Source organism: Amphiprion ocellaris, chromosome 20, assembly GCF_022539595.1.
Source record: "Amphiprion ocellaris isolate individual 3 ecotype Okinawa chromosome 20, ASM2253959v1, whole genome shotgun sequence".
In the NCBI taxonomy this organism is placed as follows: Eukaryota; Metazoa; Chordata; class Actinopteri; family Pomacentridae; genus Amphiprion; species Amphiprion ocellaris.
In genome coordinates this window covers 23,363,094-23,389,066 of record NC_072785.1, presented here as the reverse complement: position 1 = coordinate 23,389,066, position 25,973 = coordinate 23,363,094, and the positions used below count along the sequence as shown (strand labels likewise).

General features: G+C 37.9%; 1 protein-coding gene across 14 annotated transcripts in view; it reads left to right on the top strand.

The window, feature by feature from the left end:
- Window positions 1-7,002, top strand: part of nrxn3a (neurexin 3a) — a 190,072-nt gene extending 183,070 nt beyond the window's left edge. For 11 of the 14 annotated variants that reach the window (XM_055005560.1, XM_055005557.1, XM_055005566.1 and 8 more), the window contains one exon: window positions 5,607-7,002. In XM_055005560.1, the coding sequence (XP_054861535.1) occupies window positions 5,607-5,911 (305 nt within the window). In that variant the 3' untranslated portion in view covers window positions 5,912-7,002. Of the gene's footprint in view, window positions 1-1,922; window positions 2,455-4,970 lie in introns of all 14 variants that reach the window. The other 3 variants (XR_008599903.1, XR_008599902.1, XM_055005567.1) reach the window with 2 other exon arrangements.
- The last annotated feature ends 18,971 nt before the right edge of the window (window positions 7,003-25,973 follow it).

Genomic DNA, 25,973 nt, shown 5'->3' with positions numbered 1-25,973 from the left:
CAACATTCCTGTCTTACATAATTTCCAGTAGCAGCTTTTTACCGTCATACATTTTAATCTCTCTCATTATTCTCCATTAAAACAACCTGTTGACTGAAGCGGCTGAACACGATCGTTTCATTTTGAGTCTCATGATGCATTGAACGCCGTCATTTCTGTGAACATACAGAGTTTGAAGCAGAAAGCCTGAGCTGACACAGAGAGTCGATAACCGCCTTCACACCCGTTAACTCTGACTGAGGTTTCAGTTTTTATCGACTCACACAAAGAAAGCTCGGCTACGTAAAGCTTGCTTTGCAGTACAGCCATCTGGTTTATGAGGCCCAACCTGTGACACAATAATATCTTCACGCTTACATTCTTTAGTAATTTTATTGGCTGGAACAAATGTTTGCTTGAGGAGGTTTAGAAAAACTGCAAGTTTTCACTCAAACTCCCACCGGCTTGCGTCTGGAGCGAATCTTCCACCGCTGCACAGGGCAAAGACATGCGGTATTTAGTGGATATCAGCTTTAGGCCTGTCTTTTGGCTCAGTATCATATTTGAAATCAGAAAAAAAATTACATTTCACATTTTGTACATATGAATATGTTTTATGATTTTTTTTTTTGTTTGTCTTCCCCACTACTATTAGTTAAACTTGAGCTGTGTCCCAATTGCATACTAGATACTAATTTAAACACATTTCTATTGAGGGGGGTGACGTCGGGGTTCTAACACTGAAAAATGACTAAATTCTTCATCCTTAAATGTGTGATTTTGCATATTTAATCTGACATTTGCTGCTGAGTCGCCGGTATTGGATGCTACTGGTCACAGTGAAATGCACAGCAGGAAAAGTGGAGAACTCCCTGTGGTTTTACAGAGCTGCAGTTTGACTGCTGTGTGTCACACTGCACACGCTGCATCATGAGAATCACATGTTCTTCCTCACATGTAAGCTGATGAACCGTCTGCTGATGGGATTGGGACACAGTGTCCGTCTCTTAGTTTTCTAACATCGGTCAGTCCTACCTGCGCCCAGTTTGCTGTGTTGTTTCTTTTCTACTTTCCCTAAATGCAACTTACTTTAAGCATGCATCAACATCCTGCAGTACAACTAAAACAAAACCAAATAATAATAATAACCCATTGTCAGCCAGTACCGTCTCTCTCTGATGTACACCCAGACTGCACGGCCGGTTCATGTTTAAAGACTAACATTACAGATAGATTTGTCATCAGGAAGCACATGAGAGAGGAGCCCGGCCTCCAGTCGAGTGCCTCTCTCAGCAGTGTCTGTTTTCGATTGTGTGCATCTGGTTGTAGTGTGTGCAAAATTTTAAATGGCTTTGTTCTTTCATCTTAACATTTTTCATTTGATAGTTTTAACTTTAACTGATCACTGACATTTTGGTTCTGGTTATGTTTTTTGGGCTTATTATAAGTATGCTTTTTTTTCTTTTTTTGTAAATCAGAAAATATCTAAATCGCAGTGTGAACTATTTTTGATATAATTTGACTTTTTTGGATTTGGAACTCCTTCAGTGACTAGCTTGTGTGTTTTATCTCCAGTAGTTTGCTCACCTGGCTAACACCAAACCAACAGAGAACCACTAGAGAACCACTAGAGCAACACGACCAACTCAACCTCAGGGTTTTTTAAAACTCATGTAAAAGCCCACAAATTAGTAGGTGAAGCAGTTCCAGATCTACTTCTCATATATCCTCCATTTTTCAGATTTTTTCAAATCTATTTTGACAAAACCAAATAATCTTTGCTGAATAATATTTTGACTGTGAGAACAACCAATGAATTGCATGGCTAAGAAGTTGCAGTTTAGGGTTTGTAAGACATGTCAGTGTTAGAGTTCTTCTGTTCTTTTCTGTAGATGGGCATGTATATTGCTCATTGTTTGTATATCCCCATCCCTTCCTTACAGCCAAAAGCTCTAATGCCGCCCGACCGCTTCGTACTGCCTTTACATGGACATGGCAACTGACTTACACTGTCACCCTCATCATCCTCATTTCCTATGTAGTATGTTCATAGGTCCCAACCCTTCTTCACCTTCTCCCTTGTCTTTAGAGATATTAAAATATGAAGTCATCCATCCATTCTACACTAAAGAACAAATGACAAATTAAGCAAAAATTGTAACATTGAATAGATTTTAGGTACCATTGAAGTCTCTTGCAATGAAAAGATGCAGATACACATTTTTTGTATAAACAAATTATTTACCAGGAAAAAACAAAACATTAAAAACAGAATTATGGTGTTTATTTTTTATGTTATGTGGTGTGGATGTATGTGTTGTTGCCTCCCTGTACCGTCATGTTTTAAGATAGAACACAATCTTCAGTGGATAAAATGATCTTTAACGGTACCAAGTGGCTATCCAACATTCTTACACAACTTTTTCTTTGTAAATTCTTTTCTTCATGCCTAAATCATGCGGGCAATTTGTTGATGTAAGTTGACAATCTCCAGTTTGTATGTTTTCATTCTCTAAGAACTGTGATTTATGGATGCAGTTTGTAAAATGTGATTATTCTGGTGTTACAGGTAGCTGCTTCATATCAGTGATTTTTTTTAGAAACCATAGGATATGAATATCAATAACATGAAAATAAGTTGGTGTTGTGTTGGAGACCAGTCCTTAAAGTTAGTGAGGAGGTGGAGAAGGATCCTCCTGTTTCACTGGAATCTCAGCTCTTTAGGTTCCACTTTTTGTTTTTTATAGTTTCTCTAGCTTTAAACAAACAAACCATTCCTTGTATTGTCCTTAATGCTTCATTTGAGATTTGTTCCAAACAAACCTGACTGGTTTTTGAGAACATTTGCTACCAAGTGCTACATGTATGATGTAAATACAGCAAACAACACGAATATTTATTTTTAAATTTTGCAAACTGCATCTCTGATCGAGCTGTGACGTGTGACAACTGAATGAGTCTTTAATAGAGTTTTATCATTTGAACTTAAGGAATAAAGGGCCTTTGTTAAATCTTGAGTTGTGTGCTTGTGAATGTGTGTGTCAGTGTTTGTGATAATTTGTGAGTTACTCAGTTGTTTGCTTTAACTTACGTTAACCGCGATGCTTGATTGGAGTGGATTCTTTTTATGACAGTTTGTGTTGATGGCACTCTGAATGTTCACTCCAGTGATAGATGCTTGAGATCAGTAACCCTCAATAACTAAACCTGCTGACTCTTCATATCTAACAACTCTTGTCACCAGAAAGACCACTTTATTTGCTTTAATGTGCATCAACTGAGAAACAATAACATCTTTTAAGACTTTCAACTAAGTTAACTATAACTTTACCAAGACCCACACAGCTGAAAACTTGGGGAGCATTTTGCTTTGTAGTCATACAATATAAGTCATATTTTATATGTTGATATATCCAGACTGTCGAATGGAATAGTACATGTCAACATGAAATAAATAAACAAACCTCTGGTCAGCCTCATTTTTAATAAGTCTCAGAGGAGGTGATTCAGTAAACCAGTAACATCACACTGTGACAAATGTATCCTAAAACTTTGAGTTTAGACATTATTTGCGGTTGGAAAAAGTTTTTCAGACTTTATATTTTTGGTTTAGCTGTGTTTCAGGAGGAAAACTACTACACTGCTCTGCAAAATGAAGGTGTATACATATTTAAAGTGATTTGGTAGGAGACCTGGTCTTCTGGTGAACAATATGAAGCTGTCCAACACACATTCTTTATCCAATATTTGACTCTGGATGAACATTCAGGAGGCTTCGCTCTGCCATTGACTTGGTTGAACATGAACATTCAACATGTTGGAAAAAGTTACAGTTCAACAGCCTTTTCTTGGTCTCAGAGCTGCTCTCATGATGAAATCAGTTTCTGAATAAGAAGTATTTGGGTTATTTGACAACATGGTTAAAAAAAATAGAACAATGCAGAAACAACAGATAATACAGAAGGTCCTCAAACCTGGGAGGATAGTTTGATGAAACTGACATGACCAGCGTTCTCTGTCATGTTGTCTAATCTATCTTCAGTCATCTGTGATGCCTTGGTTATAATACTGACCTACCACTTGGCCTCATGCATAACATCTGGACAAATTAGATTTACTCTTCTAAAAACAGTATGTGTACATTAAAAACTAGAAATGTTCGTACGGACAAACAAATTGCTGAACTAATATGGGCACATTTATAAATGTTAGCTTACACACACGGCTTTATTTCTGTTTTGACAGCTGGCTGCAGAAGGCCATAAAGACTGATAACTCTACATGCAATTATTTGGGTATTCATTTATTCTAATCACCCAGAATGTGCATCCACTTTAAGAACAGACTCACCACTTTTCCCCCGAAGCTTTAAGAAATCCATAATCCGACTCAGTGTGAAATTTAGTTCAAATTCATCTCCACAGTTCAGCTCTGCACCTGAGAAATGTCTGTAGAACTGTAACTACAAATTGTTGTATCGCCATAAAAAAGCAAAAGGTTTAAGATGATCAGAGAGCCACGCTAGTGAGATTATTGTCAGCCATTTTAGTGTTACTACATGTGCAGTTCTTTACTTTTTCTGTGTTCTACCAAAACATTATCTTGTGACAGTCAGTACTGTGCTAAATACCGCTTCAGTCATTTGTATTTTTTCCATGGTGACAGTTTGTTAAAAGTTTCTCAAATAATATTGACAAAGAATGAAGCAGTGAAAATCACAATTACTCGGATTTTTGGCTGGCTCATCCTGCACATCTCTTAAGCCTTTTTAAACTAATATAAGGATTTAAACTTAAATATGGCAAATTTCAAAATGGTAAAATTGGGCCTACTTTGCTTTAGCGGTGGCTGATATGCCATGTCAGTGTTTCCTGATCTGGGTTCAGTCGTTGCCTGCTCTGTTTTTCTTTCTCGGTGTGTCAGATTGTTTATACTTCATAAAGCTCATATGTTGCTGTCTAAGATGACTGCCTGTCTGTCTCCAACCCCAGGAGCTGAGTTAGTCATCAGAGTACTTGAGGATCCATTAGCGCACCCCTCTGTAGCTCCTCGTGCACCCTTCATTCCCACTCCCTCAACCCACCACCCACTCCTCACCATTATTGAGACCACCAAAGAGTCCCTGTCCAAGGCCACTGAGGCGGGGGTACCTTGCTTGTCGGACCGAGGCAGCGATGATTGTGATGATGATGGCTTGGTGATATCGGGGTATGGCTCTGGGAAAGCGTTCAAGTCTAACCTGCCCCCTACTGATGATGAAGATTTTTACTCGACCTTCTCCTTGGTAACAGATAAGACCTTTTCCACGTCAGGCTTTCAAGGTGACTACAAAGCAAATGCACCCAAGACTTTTATACCTAACAAACCTTCCGTCTCCAGACGCAGTAGGATTACCACTACCGCCATACCACTAACCGCCGACCAGAGCCGCACCACCACCACCTCTGCCTCCACCGCAACCCTCCACAATGCTCCGGCCAAACAGCCGGCCGGCAAAATGAATAACCGCGAGCTAAAACCCCAGCCCGACCTAGTGTTGCTTCCATTGCCCACATCCTTTGAGGTAGACAGCACCAAGCTGAGGGGCCCATTAATAACCTCCCCAATGTTCCGTAATATACCCACAGCACTCCCCACAGAGCCAGGCGTCAGGCGAGTTCCAGGGCCCTCGGAAGTGGTCCGTGAATCTAGCAGCACCACCGGGATGGTCATCGGAATAGTGGCGGCCGCTGCCCTGTGCATCCTCATCCTTCTGTATGCCATGTATAAGTACAGGAACAGGGATGAAGGCTCCTACCAGGTGGACGAGAGCAGGAACTACATAACCAACTCAGCTGTGCAGAGCAATGGCGCTGTCATGAAGGACAAACAGCAGAGCTTGAAAGGCAGCAACAAGAGACAGAAAAACAAGGATAAGGAGTATTATGTGTGACTGTGAGACTTTCGTGAACACGTGAGAGTAAAGAAAGAAAGAAAGCACTAAGAGACCATTTACCTACCAGTTTCCTTGTGAGGAGCTATGACAAATGATGGTATAACATGGAACTTGAATAATCTTATACTGTGCTGAGTAGTTGAACTGATGATATGTACTGTAACATAAAGCACACTTACTATTAAGCATACGCTTAATGACAAGGTTAAATAGCAACTTTAGAGACCTTACTCTTCTATCTGGTCAGAGACATTATCAGTATAGAAATATTTCACAGCATCATTCTCCTAAGTGACTTTTAGAGCTCTGTGATCCTTGGCATTAAACAATTTTTTTGTGAAATTGTTAATTACAAAAGGCTCATAATCTACATTTTCAGCATGTAAGCAACATGTAGTGCTTAACAAGAGGGGTCAGGCACACAATCATTGTAAAAGTAAAAAGGACTCTTGTATCAAAATATTACAAATTTTTATGGTTTATAAATAATATAAGTGTGGTGTATTTTTGCTTTAAGCAAAAGAAAAAAAATGACAAAAAGAACAGCAAGAAAAGAAAACTATTTCTGTGTATAAAATGAAACCAAGTGAGCAAATTGCCACGGGCAGATCTTATAGCATCGGTTTGCTCTGGCATCTAATTCACCACAATAATCCTCATTGTCTGACAGACACAGGTCTCGTTTTGTGGAAAGAATTTGCTGGTTCTCTTGGTAAGAAGCGACTGATTGTAAAATGCATGCCATCCTAATTCTACAGTAAAGTCCAGTATAGTAAAAGTCCAGTATACAGTGTTCAACTTGGACCATGTTCTCTTTAATGCAGAAACAGTTCTTTGTCATCGAATCAGGACTTCCCCTCTTCTGAAACCCCTCAAAAGTGTTAAATATGGAAAAAAGATGACTATCTCCTAAAGAAAAGGTCTATTATTGATGCACAGACAGTGGTGGTTTTATCTTTTGCAAAACTGTATGTTGGTTCATTGCCTCTCATTCTCTTTTTCTATGGAGGTGTCAGGAAGAAGACAAATGCAGTACTACAACACTGTTAATGTGTATACAGAAATAAATCAAATGTTGAAAGTGTGAATTCTATCTGCTGTCACAGTCAACTGTGTCAAAAAATAAGAAATTTGTTTACATATTTTATTACATGCTATCTGTTGTACTTTGTAGGTAGTAAATTGTACATATACCATGACAGTTGTAATTTTTAGTACCTCTATTGTACAGACTGAACATATGGTTTATCAACAGAGTTCATGACAAAATCTATTAACTGTTACTTTACATGGAGAAAGACTTTAACCAGAATGTGGAGAATCATATTGATATTCATAAAGAATAAAAATGTATTGTTAGCCTAGAGATCTAAACGGAGATGTTTCTAAAGTTGCATGAATATTTAACTACTTGCAGTTGTCCAACAAATACAAGGTGCCCTTCCTTCTGTACCATGGCTTTGTTGTTCTGGGTTACACTAGAGCTATGTTTTGTTTGTTTGTTTTTTACAGAAAGTATAAGGTCAGCGTTATGATGAAGACAGAAACACAAACTATATTAGATGGGGTTCACAGTTTAAAGAGCTAAAATTGTGTTTAAAATGGGACTGGTCACCTCAGATCATTGTTGTCACCTCTTTATCATGAGTTAACGTCTTACTTTGACAGTAGTTTACTGTCCTTTTTCATTTCATTTTCATTAATGAGGTGGAAGTGCAGACTTTTTCTTAGAAATCATATTTTTTCTGTTATAATTGTTACTTTTCATAACCATTTTTTCATCAGTTTGATAACAAATAAAATTTTCTTTTTTTTCTGTGAAATTATAGTGTAGTCATTGGGTAAATCCAGTTACGTAACTAGAAAAGCCCTCAGTGAGTGCAGTACTCTGCCAAGGCTGCTCATTCCCCCGTATAATTAGAAATACAGCATTTATTTATTAGTTATTGATGATCAGAAATCACGGCAACATAGAATGTGTCCATTTAATATAGATGTACCCACAAACACAATGACCTTGTGTTGAGCACAGGCATGTGTTATGCATGTGTACGTTATGTACGGATACTGAGTCACGTGACCTAAATATGTAGCGGGAAGTGATGGGACACAGAAACACCCCCACAATTTAATCAGTTGTTCCTTGGATCATTTCTGATGGATGAGTCCTGATAAGTCCTCAGTGGTGGATTTGTAGTAGGATCACAATCATGTGATCATCAGCAGGCAGCTGACGTAGTGATCACTTGTTGTCATGGTTACAGTGACGCCGTGCCGCTATCTGGCAATGATACAGAAATCTTTAACCAATCCGCAGATCCAGACTATAAACTGCATCACTGCCAAAATCTAATCACTTGGTCCTTGTGTCATTTATGACCTTCTCTGAAAATTTCATCCAAATCCGTTTTTGAGTCATGTTGCTAACAAACAGACAGATGTACGCCGATCGTCACATAACTTCCTTCCTTGGTGGAGTAACTATTAATGACAATATTAAACAACTTCAACATTTGTCTTCATTCGTTGCATAAAATCATGTTGATCTGTGTGACAGAGAAAAGTCACTTTCATCAAAACTGTCCTTTATTTCAAATGTTGGTAAATCCTTATTGGTGCACATCAGGATATGATGTCACTGATTTCTGAACAGAAATCAGAAACCTCTGACTTTTTGTTGGACACCGTTGTTCATGTGTAACGTTAATTGAGAAAGGCTGAGGTTTTGGTCTTCAAACGATGAGTTCACAGTTTCTCCAGACTGAAGGATCACCAAAGAAGCTCCACTGTGGAAATCCTTTAACATGGAAAATGTAGTTTACTCTGCCCACTCACAGAACAAAACAAAATCTGAAGCAGTCATCCATTTGAGTCCTGATGCTTACCCAGGTCTGTGGCATCAGGAGAAGCTCTTAAATCCACTGGAAGAGAACAGATCACTTCCTGGCTACACCTCAGCAGTTTTCAGCAGCCAGACTGTCTCTATGGTCCTGTTGTTTTCACAAGCACACTGGCTGCATATTTGTGCTAATTTATTTTCAGTGTGGTAGTAAACTGAATAGCTGTGGTACCAAAGAAAATCAGCGTTTTGTTGTACGTTTTATATATCCCCGATCTGCTTCAGAATGATGATTGTCTGGATCCTATTGTCACTTATCCTCACTGGAAAGATCTTGGACTGTTGTGTTTTTTATGGCGTATGGTTGTACGGAGATTTCGAGACTGAAAGTTTAACCTGTTCTGACTAAGCTTTTGGCAAACCGGCCCAGTTTAATGCACAACCTCAACAGTAGAGAGAAACAGACAGTGCTGTGTGGTTGTGCTTTGGTGTGAATATCAGGTCAGGAAGCCTGAACTCACTGAAAAAAGATGAAGAAAGACTCAGACGGTGGTCATTTAAAACACATCAGATTTCAGTAAATGTCAAAATTAAATGAGATAAGACTTGGATGCATGGTCCAGCCTTCAGCAGGCGGTTCATTCATCCTGGACTGAAATTATTTTAATGCTAGAACTTTATTAGTGGCAATGCAGCTTTTTTCAGGATGAGCTTCAGTTCCACCAATGCTTCCTTATTCAATTCAGGTTTTGTTCTAAATGCTACATTTTACTTACAATGTTTGACTCTGGGCTGCACAGTGGCTCAGTGGGTGGTGGATTCTAAATTGTCCGTAGGTCTGAATGTGAGTGTGATTGTTTGTGTCTGTGTGTAGCCCTGTGATAGACTGTTACCTGTCCAGGTGTCCCCTGCCTTCACCCTCAGTCAGCTGGGATAGACTCTAGCCCCCCTAATGAGGATTAATCGGTGTGTAGATGATGGATGTTTGCCTCTAAAATCACCGTTCTCGCTCCACTGACCAGCGGTTCGCCTCTTCTTATCCAATAATTGATGTTGGTTAACGGCTTAATGTAACTGATGTGTCGGATGAAGCTGTTGGTACCACAGTAGTGGGACCTTTTTTCTATAGGAAGTGTGTTCAAAGTCTTTCATCTGCCAGTTACAGTGGAGTAGATGGGTGACCCCATAGTTAATGTCTTAGTTTGGCTCTTAAAGTGTTTTACATGAACTATGGTGACACAGGGATGGATGATCTAATCAATGTTGAGGCTGGACCTACCTCACTACCTGAGGCCTTGAGCTATGTAGAAAACATCATTGTCAGTAAGTTTCTGGAGGAAAATGAACTGTCATCAAAGAATACCAGTGTGGGTGTGGGAGTCTAATCTCCCACAATAAATAAACGAAGTGCTGAAGTTAAGAACAGTAACGTGTACAGAATATGGCTACCTCAAGCAAACAGGAAGTCTCACTGTAATATCTAATGACATGAAGTCCAGAAGTATCTCACAGATTATATGGCAGCACATTCAATTTCAAATAAATGACTGAATATAAGATTGAAGTGCCAGGAATAAGTTTATATTTAAGTGGTTTCTGTCAGTAATAAAACTGTGTGTGGGCTATAATTCTGTCAACATCTTCTGCCTGAACTGGAAAGTTTTCCAAAGAATGTTTCACTGGCAAGTTGCAGCTGGCAAAAGATACAATAAGAAGCAGCCAGATGTCTGGAATGTGCTTCTATAAACCTAAACCTATGAAATAAAAATCGAAATGATGGAAAGCGTGGAGAAAAAGGATAAGCTCATGACCCAGAACACCACTGATCATCTGTCAGACATGGAGTGTTTCTGTCTTTGGCTGTATGGCTCCCTGTGGAACTGACTAAATGTTGTCAGATGTCAACTGTTTTTGTTTTATTTTTTTTAAATTGCTTTTGTACAGGACCTAAAGAACAAAAAGAATGTACTTTTGGCTGACGTTTCACATCCATGGCTCCACAAAAATGAGATACTAAAAGACTGATGTGCATAAATTTTAATTTTTGAAATGCTTTGCTGGTATATAAACTTAAAGAAACAAGTGCCAAAATATGCATTCTCCTACTTTTACCCAGTAAATCACAATCGTGTAATTTTACTAACTGACAAGTGACACTACAACGGATTAAACTCTTCCAAGATATGATTTATTTATTCTGTAGTACAGGTACAGCAGCATTAATAATGGATTCCTGTGTACTTTTGTTAAATGAGAGTGTGTAGATAACTGAGATGTATTTGTGCTTTTTGCTATTGGTTGTCACCGTTACCACCTTTGTGAGCCTATAGGATCATGAAAACTGTCAATCCAGAGCTACCTCCCTCTGGATTTTACATTTGGCAAACTACTTAAAATTCTGTTTACATGATGTGTGCTTTGCTCTTATTCTATTGTCCTGCAGCCTCAGTTAGTGTCATGATTTCAACCATTGTATTTCTTTTGATTTAACTGAAAGCTGCACTTTGGGAGGAAACTACGTAACCCTGGGTTCTCATTCCATATTTTCCAGCTCCTTCTTGGGTTTCTCAAGGCCTTTCCAGGCTTTTTCTTAAGTCTCCACCAGGCTGAAGCTTTTAACATTTTATTCAGGCGCCCAAAATATCTCAACATCCTTCAATAATCAGCCACAGTGTTTTCATACACTACCGTTCAAAGGTTTGGGGTCACTTAGAAATGTCTTTATTTTTGAAAGAAAAGCAGTTTTTTTATGCAGATAGCATTAAATGAATGATAAATCCAGTGTAGACATTGTTAATGTGGTAAATGACTATTGTAGCTGGAAACGGCTGATTTTTAATGGAATATCTCCATAGAGGTACAGAGGAACATTTCCAGCAACCATCACTCCTGTGTTCTAATACTACATTGTGTTAGCTAATGGTGTTGAAAGGCTCATTGAGGATTAGAAAACCCTTGTGCAGTTATGTTAGCACATGGATAAAAGTGGGAGTTTTCATGGAAAACATGAAATTGTCTGGATGACCCCAAACTTTTGAACAGTAGTGTATTCAGATTCAGATTCAGAAAAATTTATTTGTCCCAAGGGGGCAATTAAAAAGGCAGGTTAAGCAGTCAGTGCAACATGACATAAGAAGAAATAGGGATAAATATATATACAAGTCTAGAGCAAGTAGTAATTCATTTATTTATTGCGCTGAAGAATATTCTGGCTCTCGGAGACTAATTTCCTGGAATCCACATTCAGATGCAGCTCTTTCTTGTCCCGTCTTCGTTCTAAACTCCCCCCAACAGACGGACGCATCAAGATAAAAGTCAACATTCATTTGTGAATTTACTCAGGATTCAAACTGTGATTGAAACTTCCCCATCTAACCGTATCTGCTCTCTCATCTGTGCAATAAAAACTCTCTGATTAGCTAAAATCTCCTATCATGGCTTAGATTATTTTTTAAACAGACCTGAGGGAGGAGATGCACAAATGTAGTTGCATTACATACAATTACAATATGTTTAAATGTTAGTATGCAATTTTTGCACAGTGATACCAAAATAATAAAGGACCTCTCCTGAGAGGATGCCATGCCTCTTGTTAACAAAATGATCAAAATGCGTCTTAACCTGAGATCCCCCCTCGATTCTAGTCACTGGGTTATTTTATCTGACTGAGGTTCATGCATGATACAGTCGATGGTTCTATAATATTATCTAAACTACGTGCAGTTCTCCTATATTATATATAAATACACCACAGATAAAGCCACCACTATACTGTTTCTTTTGGTTCAGGTGTTCTGTAAGAATGTCTGTTGGGAGGAGTACATACAACTTATTTACTCATTACATTAAAAGAAAGTTATATCATGAAATACAATGAAGAGACAAAGGAAGATAACTGGATGAAATGGAACTGTAGCATTACATTTAAAACAGTAAGGCGCTCCCATTAGGTTATTCTTCCTTTTTGTAAATAACTTATTGGACATTAGAGGCGTATTTTTTTAATAAAGTATCCTTTGTGGTAAATTCATTGGCTGGATGATTTAAAGCAGAATTATAACAAAATTTATTTGCCAAGCTTTGGAGATAAGACATATTTTTAAAAGACTGAGCAGTAATATAGCTTGTAATTTTACTGGTGAATGTACTGTTTGAGGGCTGTACAGTGGATCAGTGGGTAGCACTGTCATCTTACAGCTAGAAGATCCCCGGTTCATATCCTGGCCTTCCTGGGATCTTTCTGCATGGAGTTTCCATGTTCTCCTGTACATGTGTGGGTTTTCTCCAGGTTCTCCAGCTTCCTCCCACAGTCCAGAAACATGCTGAGGTTAATTAGTGATTCTAAATTGTCTGTAGGTGTGAATGTGAGTGTGATTGTTTGTCTCTATGTGTAGCCCTGTGATAGACTGTTACCTGTCCAGGTGAACCTGTGATAGACTGTTACCTGTCCAGGTGAACCTGTGATAGACTGTTACCTGTCCAGGTGAACCTGTGATAGACTGTTACCTGTCCAGGTGAACCTGTGATAGACTGTTACCTGTCCAGGTGAACCTTCTCCCTCAGTCAGCTGGGATAGACTCCACCCCCCATGACCCTGATGAGGATGAAGTGGTGTGTACATAATGGACGGATGTACTGTTTGACCACTGCAAGTGATTGTTTAGTGTCGCACAAACCCACGAAGGTTGAACATTTTGTGTGGACGACTTGAATCAAAAAAACAAACAATACCAAACTTGAGCTTTCAAAATGGAAAAGTGTATTTCTCAAAAGAATAAACAGCTTACTAACCTTTGATTAGGCAATAATTCTGTAATTATTTTACAAGTACCAGGCATCCTGTATGTGTGTATGTGACTGAAATGAGGTCAAAGAGCAGAGAAAAAGTTTTAAACATTTAACTGTATGAGGAAAGGAAGCTCCTGTTATGATTCTATGCTGATTCTGTTTACTACTTATTCTCTTTTCTTTAGGAGACTAACACACACACACACACACACACACACACACACACACACACACACACACACACACACACACACAGCTCCTTTTGTCGCTTGTGTAGCTAATGAGTCCTTTCTGTTCCCAGCATTGTCTTCTGCTACATGTCCAGCATTACAGAGTGTCTGGCTGAACTCTGTGTGCTTTTCTCGTGTAGAGGACAGCCATTTTTGGTAAACACTGGGTGTGTTTGCCCAGAGGGTGCCATTCTTTTGTTTACCACCATCCAAGAGAAAAATGGAATGTCTTTGATATGTCGCCACAGAAATCAGGTCATGGATGAAGGTAATGGTGTAGAACAGGGAGAGAAGAGGAGAAGGAGGTATATTTTATATGTAATCACTTTAGTTTTTTCTGAGAGGTGCTCGGTGGGTGTCTTTGCTAATGTATTCTTTACTACTCTCTGTCCTCCTTCAGCCATGCTGTCTCATTGAACTAACCGGTAAATCTAAATGAACAAAAGTTTAGTCCCGAGGAACAGCGGGTCAGCCAGAGAAGACTCTCTGAGGCCTTCATGCCACATGAATCCAAAGCCCTCTGTGTCCTCACAAAAGCTGACCTGTGAGGGGAAGTAAATATTCTGAGGTTCCAAAATGTGTCATGTACTGTGTCAGTGCTTTCAGCCTGATACGCCAGAGGAGAAGCAGTATGTGGGGATTAGGGAGGTAACGTCGGGTTTAACTCTAGTCTATCTAGTAGATAGATAGATAGATAGATAGATAGATAGATAGATAGATAGATAGATAGATAGATAGATAGATAGATAGATAGATAGATAGATAGATAGATAGATAGATAGATAGATAGATAGATAGATAGATAGATAGATAGATAGATAGCGTGTAGTGATGTAATCCAAAAACAGAGATCAAAGCACTAAAACCTTGCACTTGTTGATCTATAAGCTTTGCAGAACTTAATAGTACTTAATAATAAGTTAATATTCATTCCTTACTTGCTCCTCAGCCCGTTTCACACCGCCGGTGTTGCAGCTGAAAGGCTAAGTGTGATTTCCTTAAAAACCAGAAGAATAAATCTGCATCATGTTAATCATGAAATACACATGGCAGATTTTTTGACAGAGTGTGTTTATAATCAGATTCAGTTCTGCCGTAATGATGGAGCAGTGATACTGATAAGTCCATTAACTTAAACATTCACACAGTTCACAGGTTCTTTTTCCAGCTTTCCTTCCCTCTTTGGCTGCACAAGCTGTGCTGCTTCTGGCCTGCATTAAGTTTTAAATTCCTCATGTTGATTTAGGATTATAGTGAGACTCTAGATCTGTCTATGTTTGCAAATCATCACCTGGTGCCAACATAGCTTCTTTTATGTGAATGTGCTCATAGTTTGGTTTGGGCTTCCATAAACGAGCTGATAAGCATGGTTAGCTTTGCTTGATTCTTGTTGTACATATACAGACCACAGCAGAATCCACTTAAATAGCATTATTTAGGACAGTGATTTTGAATTTGTGGTGCTGTGTGGGACAAATAGTTTTCACAGCCCCAAAGTTTGTTGTTTCACTAATAACAAAAAATTTAAAATTCTTGAAAATAATTTGTTTATACAGAATGTACTGAATACACACCAGTTTGCTGAGTGCAGTGAAGTAAAGGAGGTTTTTCATATTATGACATCTGACAAGTTCAGGAGTTCAAGTGCAGGACCACTCTGTGGCAGAAGAAGGCAGGTCCTGGAATCCTGCCAGGGAGGGGAACTATACCAGTTTCAGTGTGGTAGCAGACTATGCTGTGCCTTATGATTTTTAAAGCCAAGCACTTAAAAGGCGAATGACCCCACCAGGCACCACCAACCACTCTTAGGAGGGTTTCAGACATCAGACAGATTAACGAGACCCTGATCCTGGACTGGAGGAGGCACTTTGTGAAAAACCAGATCCAAGGCCACATTTCCTTCCTCCAGATGGATACTTAACCCACGTCTGCAATGTCATATTTCACATTTAATGACGGAAAACATGTATGTCTGCAGTTGTCAATGCTGTAAGAGTAAGAAATGCTTGTTTACAGAAAATTATTAAATAATGGAGTATATAACATCTTTAATTTTCTATATCGAGCAAAATGACTCAAAATTCTCTCTTGCCTCTGGAGTTGTCGGCAGAGCTGAAAACAATTCCTTGGGTGAAAAACTGAAGGTGGCGTTGTTAGCAAACGCTTGGCTATTGAGTGGGTTTACACCTGCTCTGGCTCCAAACTACACCACACCGTTATTTACCTCACTACGCCACACATGCACACATTGTGATGCTGATACGGTAACCATGTATGGGGCAGACCTACGGGGGAAGCTGAAGTGAGGACTTTGCAAGACAGTGTTCCTGAAACTGACTAACCCTCAGAATATGCTGGTGATTAGGTCAGTTGGCTAGTTGTTAATATAGATGACAGGTAAACAATGACATGAACACTACAGCCATACGTTTCTTATGAATATGTTTAACACAGGTGTTACTGTATAAATATTTAGAGTAGTCCTCTGTAGTGCACTGATATTTACACAAGCCTCCACAAGCTGCCATGTTATTTTCTCTATATGTTTTAGCACAGCTAAATATTTAAGATATTGGATGCTTGGATCATAGGTTTTAGGGATCCTGGCTAAGTGGAGTGTTGCGCTAGCTAGGTAATGCAGTCAGCAGATCATTACCTGCAAACAGAAGGATGTCTTCCTACTACTCCACAGACTGTAGTTTTTAATCCTGTCATGACTTCTTTCCTGGACAGGGCTGAACCTTACAACCAATGCCTGCACTCACCTCTCCTTCTGAGTGCTACAGCTGTCTTCGCTTGACCCAGAAAATTGCCATACTTTAAGGCAGAATATCCTTCTTGTACCGGATACATGATGAAGAATGGATCATTGACTCTCTGGTCACCGTGAGAACTGCTGTCACCAAACCATCCACTGGAGAACTGGACTCGACCGTCTTGATGTCAGTGATAACCCAGCTGCTGAACGCTGGACCCAACTGGGAGTGAGGTCCAAAGCCCTGGTAAGCTCCACTTCAAAGCAGAAGGATCCATGGACTAGAGCTGGTAAGGGAAAGCTTGGTGGGAAGCTCCTCTGTCATTCCCAGGCACCTCGGAGCCACCAACAGGTTCTCCATTCTGGACTATGCTCCAGTCTATGCTGCGTGAACTGAACCAGTGTGGTGAAGAGGGAGTTTAGCTGGAAGGCAAAGCTCTCTGTTTACCACACAATCTACATTTTAGAATACTGAGCCCCGGGTAGTGAACAATTAATGAGTTTGTGGATGCTATGCACCTGAAATGAGTTTTATCTGTAGGGTGGCTGGGCACACAAATAAGACAGGCTCAGTCATCCAGAGAGGGTTCAAAGTAGACTCACTGTTTCCTAATGTAGAGGGGTTGGTTCAGACATCTCATCAGGATGCCTCAGGTGCTTTGATTTCCTATGGAGGTTTTTCTGGGCATGTCCAACTGAGAGGAGACACCAAAATAGACCCAGAATCCACTGTCCTTCCAATCAGACAAGCCCAGAAGAGGACGCATCCTAATCAGATGGTGAAACCACCTCAGCTGCCTCATTTCAACTTGAAGGAACAGCAACTCCACTCCAAGCTTCATCCGGTTGTTTCAGCTCCTTACTGTATGCCTAAAGGCTCAGCCCAGCTCCCCTAAAGAAGAAAGCCGATATTGGCTGGTTGTAACTGCAACCTCATTGTTTCGGTCATGACTATAACTCATGCACATAGAGGAGCTGGGAGAGGAGATTGTAATGTAGATTTATTTGTAAACATTCACCACAACGGTCTGTTACAATGCCCACATTACTGTTGATACTGTAGTGTATTGTTATACTGTTACTGTGGTTTTATTATGTAAGGTAACCGGAGGTGTAAGAAGGATAGAACCTTTGGTATCACACGCTTGACAGTGATGGACAATAATAAATGACTGACTTGCTGCTGTTCGTACATTTGGTCCTCTTGTCAGGTTATTTAATATACCACCAAACATTACAGATACTGCACCAGTTTATCTGTTCACCTCAAGAAGATTTGATAAAATGTTTGGACATGTATGAATTTAAGTGTCATCTCAAACTTCAAGCCTTTTCACAAGTAAAAAGTTTGTAAAGACATTTTAAACTTTTTTTTAAAGATGTTTAACAAATTTTTTCACTCCTTAACCCTTTAAGACCCACCATTGTGCAAGTCCGCCAGGACATATTTTTACATTTTTACATGCTGTAGTGCCATTTTTTGGAGTATTTTTATTTGCTTTACATCAAAATAACCCTGATATCCCAAATTTTAATAATATGTATTGACTTATGTCTTAACTACTACAAAAAATTGCTTAAAAGTGCAATAAAGCTTAAAAAATGAAAATCGTTTTTGTTTTTTTCACATATATTTCAAAATACAGAAATTGCATAGCTGTATCCCTCAAATCTGTAAATGTAAAAAAGTTGCACAATATACTTTGGAACTACAGGAAATTTATTTGGAGTCTGTACATAATTTGCTTTTTGAGATATGCTCAATTTTGTAACTTGTAAAAAAAACGAAAATAAACAAAACTGCAAAATTTGCAGAGACAACATCAACATCAAAACAAATTATTTACAATAGTGCAATCAAATTTCTAAGTGTGCCAGATACTTATGAACACACATATTTTATGTACAAAACCATAGTCAGACCATAAAAAGTGCATTTGAAAATAAAAGAAACTCGTTTTTACTGAGTTGAATCAGAAACAGTATTTTGATGATCTCCTGGTCCAAGTACTTGGACAGGTCTGATGGAGAAGGGCTGTCCCCATATTCTGACAGAGGTGGCTGGACACCTGGCCTCCTTTTCGGCAGGCAGGAAATGTGGCAGAGAAGGTAAGCTGTCAGGTTCCTTCTCAGTGTTCCAGCCAGCTGTAGGGAGCGCCTCTGGCCCGGAGCGCTCGCTGGAGGAGCGGTTGCTGCAGCGTCTCCTGGCTGGAGGACGGTCTGTCCCTCTACCTCTCGCTGGGGTACCAGGACAGCAGGAGACCTCCATTCTCTCCTCTTCCTCCTCCTCCTCCTTCCCAACATTGTAAATGCTGCACACAGAAAAAGTTACGTGGTACGTTGGCTGTGCGCAGCACATGACTTGTAAAAATGATGCGTATTTTGCGCGGAATGCTTTCGGCGGCGTTACATGTATATTATACTTTCTTTACTTTTCTCCAACTCAAAACAAACAACTTCTCATGAATACAGACTTACATGTCACTGGAATGATCAATTCCTTCAATAAGATCGGCTTCATCCGCGCTGGTGGCAGAATCCGGGCCAGACGAGTGGCTGGACTCTTCATCCGACGCTGGAGTTTGCTGGAGAGCTTCGTGCCAGATGTAAAATAGTTTGGCTCGACCAGGTTTTCGCGGCTCCTCAACTAATGTGTGGAAGTGTGTCAAAGGTGTGTGTGGTGGATCCGTGTACGGATCTGGTAATTGGATTTTCCGTTCTGAAACAACGGGTATTGAAAAAGAACGAGTGGTTATTTGATTTTCGTTTTAAAATACAATTAAAATTGAAAAACAAGGCGTTTTTCCTTTTCATGATCAAAAAGGGATATACGATTTTTTTAAAAATACTTTGATTTTCGTTTTATATTTAGAATAACAAGAAAGTAAAATCAGTAAGAGACAGAAATGAAAAAAGGTCCGTTTTTTCATTTTCTGAGACCGGAAGTGGTCATCAGGAAGTGTGGAGCCAAACTGAGTACGGTGCATAGGCTATACATAATTTTTTTTTCGTGAGTTTTTCATGGTCCTGAGTTTTTCATGGTCATGGCTTGTTTTAACCAGTTTTCTACTTTTGGCTGATTCTACCAGCAAACACTGAAAGGACTCTGATAGTTCGGTAAGTAAATGTTTATTTTTGTATCGGTGCCGCTTTTAATGCACTTTATATGCAGCTTTAGTGTCAGATGTAATGTGTGCCATGCACTCCAGATGTTGGTGGAGTTTGTTTCAGTGTGTGTTGACCAGAGAAGAAAGTTAGCATAGTAAATATTAGCTTTAATGTTAGCGATGCTAACCGAGCTAGCTGCTCTGTGTAGCCTGATTAAAGCTAACGTAGCATCAAGCTAATGTGTTGAGTTTCATGTAAACAGCTGAAATGTGTTGAGTTCCTGTAATGTGGTTCATTAAGTTCATAAAACTGTGGCTGGTTGACATTAATCTAACGTTCAGGAAACTTAAATGTGATTAAAACAGTAACGTTAAAGTTCTAGTTGTGAGTAATCAGCTTTAATTTGACACTAAAACAGACTGATAGTTTTAAATGACATCAGTTTCAATAATTTGGAGAAAATTGTCTCATTTGTTGTTATGTTGCTGCTGATTCATTAAAAGCAGATGATCCATGTTGAAGATACGTTTATTTCAGGTATCAGAAGTACAAGAAGGAAAATGGAAGTTTAGTTCTGCTACATCAAAGATTTCAGGATTAAAATAACTGAGTCTTTATGCCTCAAACTTTATTTTTACAATAAATAATGAAATAATCACAGATAATAAAAATATTAATAGCAGAGAAAACCTGAGAGAATAATTTCCTGAAAAGTCTGTGAAGGAAAAGCAGCTTTTTTATCCTGAAAGATCAGAATCAGCTCCAAGATCTGCATCTGACAGCATCAAGTCAACCAGAAAGAAAATAAAAAAGCAAATGACTTCTTTCTGATCACATCTGTTCCGCTGCTCACAGTCTGCTGCTGCTCACATTCTTCACATTTATAGTCCACTTTTAAAAGTTCAGCAGACAGGTGCTCTGCTTTGGAGTGTGACAATGTCGTCGGTGATGTGGAGAGTGAAGTTTCCGTTTCACCCACAGCGTGCTTTAGGGCAGCCAGGTCGGACTTGATGTTTGAAATACTGACCGACACCTCAGATTTAACTGTCTGTAGTTCCGTTTTGATGGGTGTTAAACATTCACTTAAAGCCGCCAGGAGCTGGGTCTTTAAAATAACCGCCGTCTCGTTACAGAGTAAAAGTAGCAATTCCTCCTTAAGGTCAGAGATTGCAGCATCTGAGGGCCTCTTCAAAAGAAGACATAGTTGATGAAGGCGTTCTGGAGCAGGACCAGAAAGACCACAACCAAGCAGCCTTGAGATCTTAGGCAGCGTCTCCCTCAGGTGGGTGTCAACGGTGTTCACGGTCAGGTCTGTGGTAATCCCGTCAAAAAATAAAACAGAAAAAAATCTAGATTATAAATCAACATGTAACCAAAGCACTCTGTGTATAACGCCATAGTATAGGATGTAGTTCAGAAAATGTCAAAGTATAGTATGCTTTTCAAGAATAACATAGTATGGCCTGTTGTTCATAGTATAGCATGTTGGCAAAAAAACCTAACTGATTATTATGTGGTTCAAAAAGTGCAAAATAATAGAATGTAGCCTAAAATTGTCATGTATGATATGTGGTTCAAAAAATGTCATAGTGCAGTATATTGTCAAAATAGTATGTTTTTCAAGAAAACATCAGAGTATATGTCGTCTAAAAAATGCCATAGAATAATATTTCATTGCACAAGTAAAAGTATAGTAATTTTTAAAACTGGTCAAATTCTTGTATGTGGCTAAAAAACAAAAAAAAACTAAAACAAAACAAAAACGCCATAGTAATATGTCAATTTAAAAAACCTATAGTATAGAGTGTTGCCCAACAAACGTCATAGTATAGCATGTCGCTCTAAAAACGTCATAGTATGGCCTTTGGTCCAAAAAACGTCATAGTATAGCATGTCGCTCTAAAAACGTCATAGTATAGCATCTCGCTTTAAAAACGTCATAGTATAGCATGTCTCTCTAAAAACGTCATAGTATGGCCTTTGGTCCAAAAAACATCATATTATAGCATGTCGCTCTAAAAACGTCATAGTATAGCATGTCGCCCAAAAAACGTCATAGTATAGCATGTCGTCCAAAAAACGTCATAGTATAGCATGTTGCTCTAAAAACATCATAGTATAGCATGTCGCTCTTGAAACGTCACAGTATAGCATGTCACTCTTAAAAACGTCATAGTATAGCCTTTGGTCCAAAAAACATCATAGTATAACGTGTCGTCCAAAGAACATTATAGCATGTCGCTCTTAAAACGTCATAGGATAGCATGTCCCTCTAAAAATGTCATAGTATAGCATGTCGCTCTAAAAACGCCATAGTATAGCCTTTGGTCCAAAAAACGTCATAGTATACTATGTCGAAAAATGCGATTTTTCAAACATGGTGTAACAACGTGCCATATGATGAAATAATGTAAAGGAGGCCATGAAAAACACTCCAGAAAGGTTTTCTTTGAAAAAAAAATCATCATGAATTTTGTCGCAAAAAAAAAAACGCCATACTATACTATGTCATTTTCCAACATGTTGTGAAAACATGCCATATGACGAAATAATGTAAAGGAGGCCGTGAAAAACACTATGGTAAAGTTTTCTTTGAAAAAAAATCATCAGGAATTTTGTTGCCAAAAAACGCCATAGTATACTATGACGAAAAAAATGTAATTTTTCAACATGTTGTGAAAACATGCCATATGATGAAATAACATAAAGGAGGCCGTGAAAAACCACTCCAGAAAGGTTTTCTTTGAAAAAAAAATCATCATGAATTTTGGCGCAAAAAAACGCCATAGTATATGTTGAAAAATGTGATTTTTCAACATGTTGTAAAAACGTGCCATATGATGAAATAATGTAAAGGACGCCGTGAAAAACACTATGGTAAGGTTTTCTTTGAAAAAAAAAATCATCATGAATTTTGGTGCAAAAAACGCCATAGTATACTGTCGAAAAATGTGATTTTTCAACATGTTGTGAAAACATGCCATATGATGAAATAATGTAAAGGAGGCTATGAAAAACACTCCAGAAAGGTTTTCTTTGAAAAAAAATCATCATGAATTTTGGCGCAAAAAAATGCCATAGTATACTATGACGAAAAAAAAATGCGATTTTTCAACATGTTGTGAAAACATGCCATGTGATGAAATAATGTAAAGGAGGCCGTGAAAAACACTCCAGAAAGGTTTCTTTGAAAAAAATGATCATGAATTTTGGTGCAAAAAAAATGCCATAGTTTACGTATGTCGAAAAATGTCATTTTTCCAACATGTTGTGAAAACATGCCATATGACGAAATAATGTAAAGGAGGCTGTGAAAAACACTATGGTAAGGTTTTCTTTGAAAAAACAAGTCATCAGGAATTTTGTCGCAAAAAAACGCCATAGTATACTATGACGAGAAAAACGCGATTTTTCAACATGTTGTGAAAACATGCCATATGATGAAATAATGTAAAGGAGGCCAGTGAAAAACACTATGGTAAGGTTTTCCTTTGAAAAAAAATGATCAGGAATTTTGTTGCAAAAAAAGGCCATAGTATACTGTTGAAAAAATGTGATTTTTCAACATGTAAAAACGTGCCATATGATGAAATAATGTAAAGGACGCCGTGAAAAACACTATGGTAAGGTTTTCTTTGAAAAAAAAATCATCATGAATTTTGGTGCAAAAAAACGCCATAGTATACTGTCGAAAAATGTGATTTTTCAACATGTTGTGAAAACATGCCATATGATGAAATAATGTAAAGGAGGCTATGAAAAACACTCCAGAAAGGTTTTCTTTGAAAAAAAATCATCATGAATTTTGGTGCAAAAAAAATGCCATAGTATACTATGTCGAAAAAAAATGCGATTTTTCAACATGTTGTGAAAACATGCCATGTGATGAAATAATGTAAAGGAGGCCGTGAAAAACACTCCAGAAAGGTTTTCTTTGAAAAAAAATGATCATGAATTTTGGTGCAAAAAAAATGCCATAGTATACTATGTCGAAAAATGTCATTTTTCAACATGTTGTGAAAACATGCCATATGACGAAATAATGTAAAGGAGGCTGTGAAAAACACTATGGTAAGGTTTTCTTTGAAAAAAAAGTCATCAGGAATTTTGTCGCAAAAAAACGCCATAGTATACTATGACGAGAAAAACGCGATTTTTCAACATGTTGTGAAAACATGCCATATGATGAAATAATGTAAAGGAGGCCGTGAAAAACACTATGGTAAGGTTTTCTTTGAAAAAAAATGATCAGGAATTTTGTTGCAAAAAAACGCCATAGTATACTGTTGAAAAATGTGATTTTTCAACATGTAAAAACGTGCCATATGATGAAATAATGTAAAGGACGCCGTGAAAAACACTATGGTAAGGTTTTCTTTGAAAAAAAAATCATCATGAATTTTGGTGCAAAAAACGCCATAGTATACTGTCGAAAAATGTGATTTTTCAACATGTTGTGAAAACATGCCATATGATGAAATAATGTAAAGGAGGCTATGAAAAACACTCCAGAAAGGTTTTCTTTGAAAAAAAATCATCATGAATTTTGGCGCAAAAAAATGCCATAGTATACTATGACGAAAAAAAATGCGATTTTTCAACATGTTGTGAAAACATGCCATGTGATGAAATAATGTAAAGGAGGCCGTGAAAAACACTCCAGAAAGGTTTTCTTTGAAAAAAAATGATCATGAATTTTGGCGCAAAAAAATGCCATAGTATACTATGTCGAAAAATGTCATTTTTCAACATGTTGTGAAAACATGCCATATGACGAAATAATGTAAAGGAGGCTGTGAAAAACACTATGGTAAGGTTTTCTTTGAAAAAAAGTCATCAGGAATTTTGTCGCAAAAAAACGCCATAGTATACTATGACGAAAAAAACGCGATTTTTCAACATGTTGTGAAAACATGCCATATGATGAAATAATGTAAAGGAGGCCGTGAAAAACACTATGGTAAGGTTTTCTTTGAAAAAAAATGATCAGGAATTTTGTTGCAAAAAAACGCCATAGTATACTGTTGAAAAATGTGATTTTTCAACATGTAAAAACGTGCCATATGATGAAATAATGTAAAGGACGCCGTGAAAAACACTATGGTAAGGTTTTCTTTGAAAAAAAAATCATCATGAATTTTGGTGCAAAAAACGCCATAGTATACTGTCGAAAAATGTGATTTTTCAACATGTTGTGAAAACATGCCATATGATGAAATAATGTAAAGGAGGCTATGAAAAACACTCCAGAAAGGTTTTCTTTGAAAAAAAATCATCATGAATTTTGGCGCAAAAAAATGCCATAGTATACTATGACGAAAAAAAATGCGATTTTTCAACATGTTGTGAAAACATGCCATGTGATGAAATAATGTAAAGGAGGCCGTGAAAAACACTCCAGAAAGGTTTTCTTTGAAAAAAAATGATCATGAATTTTGGTGCAAAAAAAATGCCATAGTATACTATGTCGAAAAATGTCATTTTTCAACATGTTGTGAAAACATGCCATATGACGAAATAATGTAAAGGAGGCTGTGAAAAACACTATGGTAAGGTTTTCTTTGAAAAAAAAGTCATCAGGAATTTTGTCGCAAAAAAACGCCATAGTATACTATGACGAGAAAAACGCGATTTTTCAACATGTTGTGAAAACATGCCATATGATGAAATAATGTAAAGGAGGCCGTGAAAAACACTATGGTAAGGTTTTCTTTGAAAAAAAATGATCAGGAATTTTGTTGCAAAAAAACGCCATAGTATACTGTTGAAAAATGTGATTTTTCAACATGTTGTAAAAACGTGCCATATGATGAAATAATGTAAAGGACGCCGTGAAAAACACTATGGTAAGGTTTTCTTTGAAAAAAAAATCATCATGAATTTTGGTGCAAAAAACGCCATAGTATACTGTCGAAAAATGTGATTTTTCAACATGTTGTGAAAACATGCCATATGATGAAATAATGTAAAGGAGGCTATGAAAAAAACTCCAGAAAGGTTTTCTTTGAAAAAAAATCATCATGAATTGTGGCGCAAAAAAATGCCATAGTATACTATGTCGAAAAATGCGATTTTTCAACATGTTGTGAAAACATGCCATATGATGAAATAATGTAAAGGAGGCTGTGAAAAACACTATGGTAAGGTTTTCTTTGAAAAAAAAATCATCATTAAATTTGGCACAAAAAAACACCATAGTATACTATGACGAAAAAAAAATGCGATTTTTCAACATGTTGTGAAAACATGCCATGTGATGAAATAATGTAAAGGAGGCCGTGAAAAACAGTCCAGAAAGGTTTTCTTTGAAAAAAAATGATCATGAATTTTGGTGCAAAA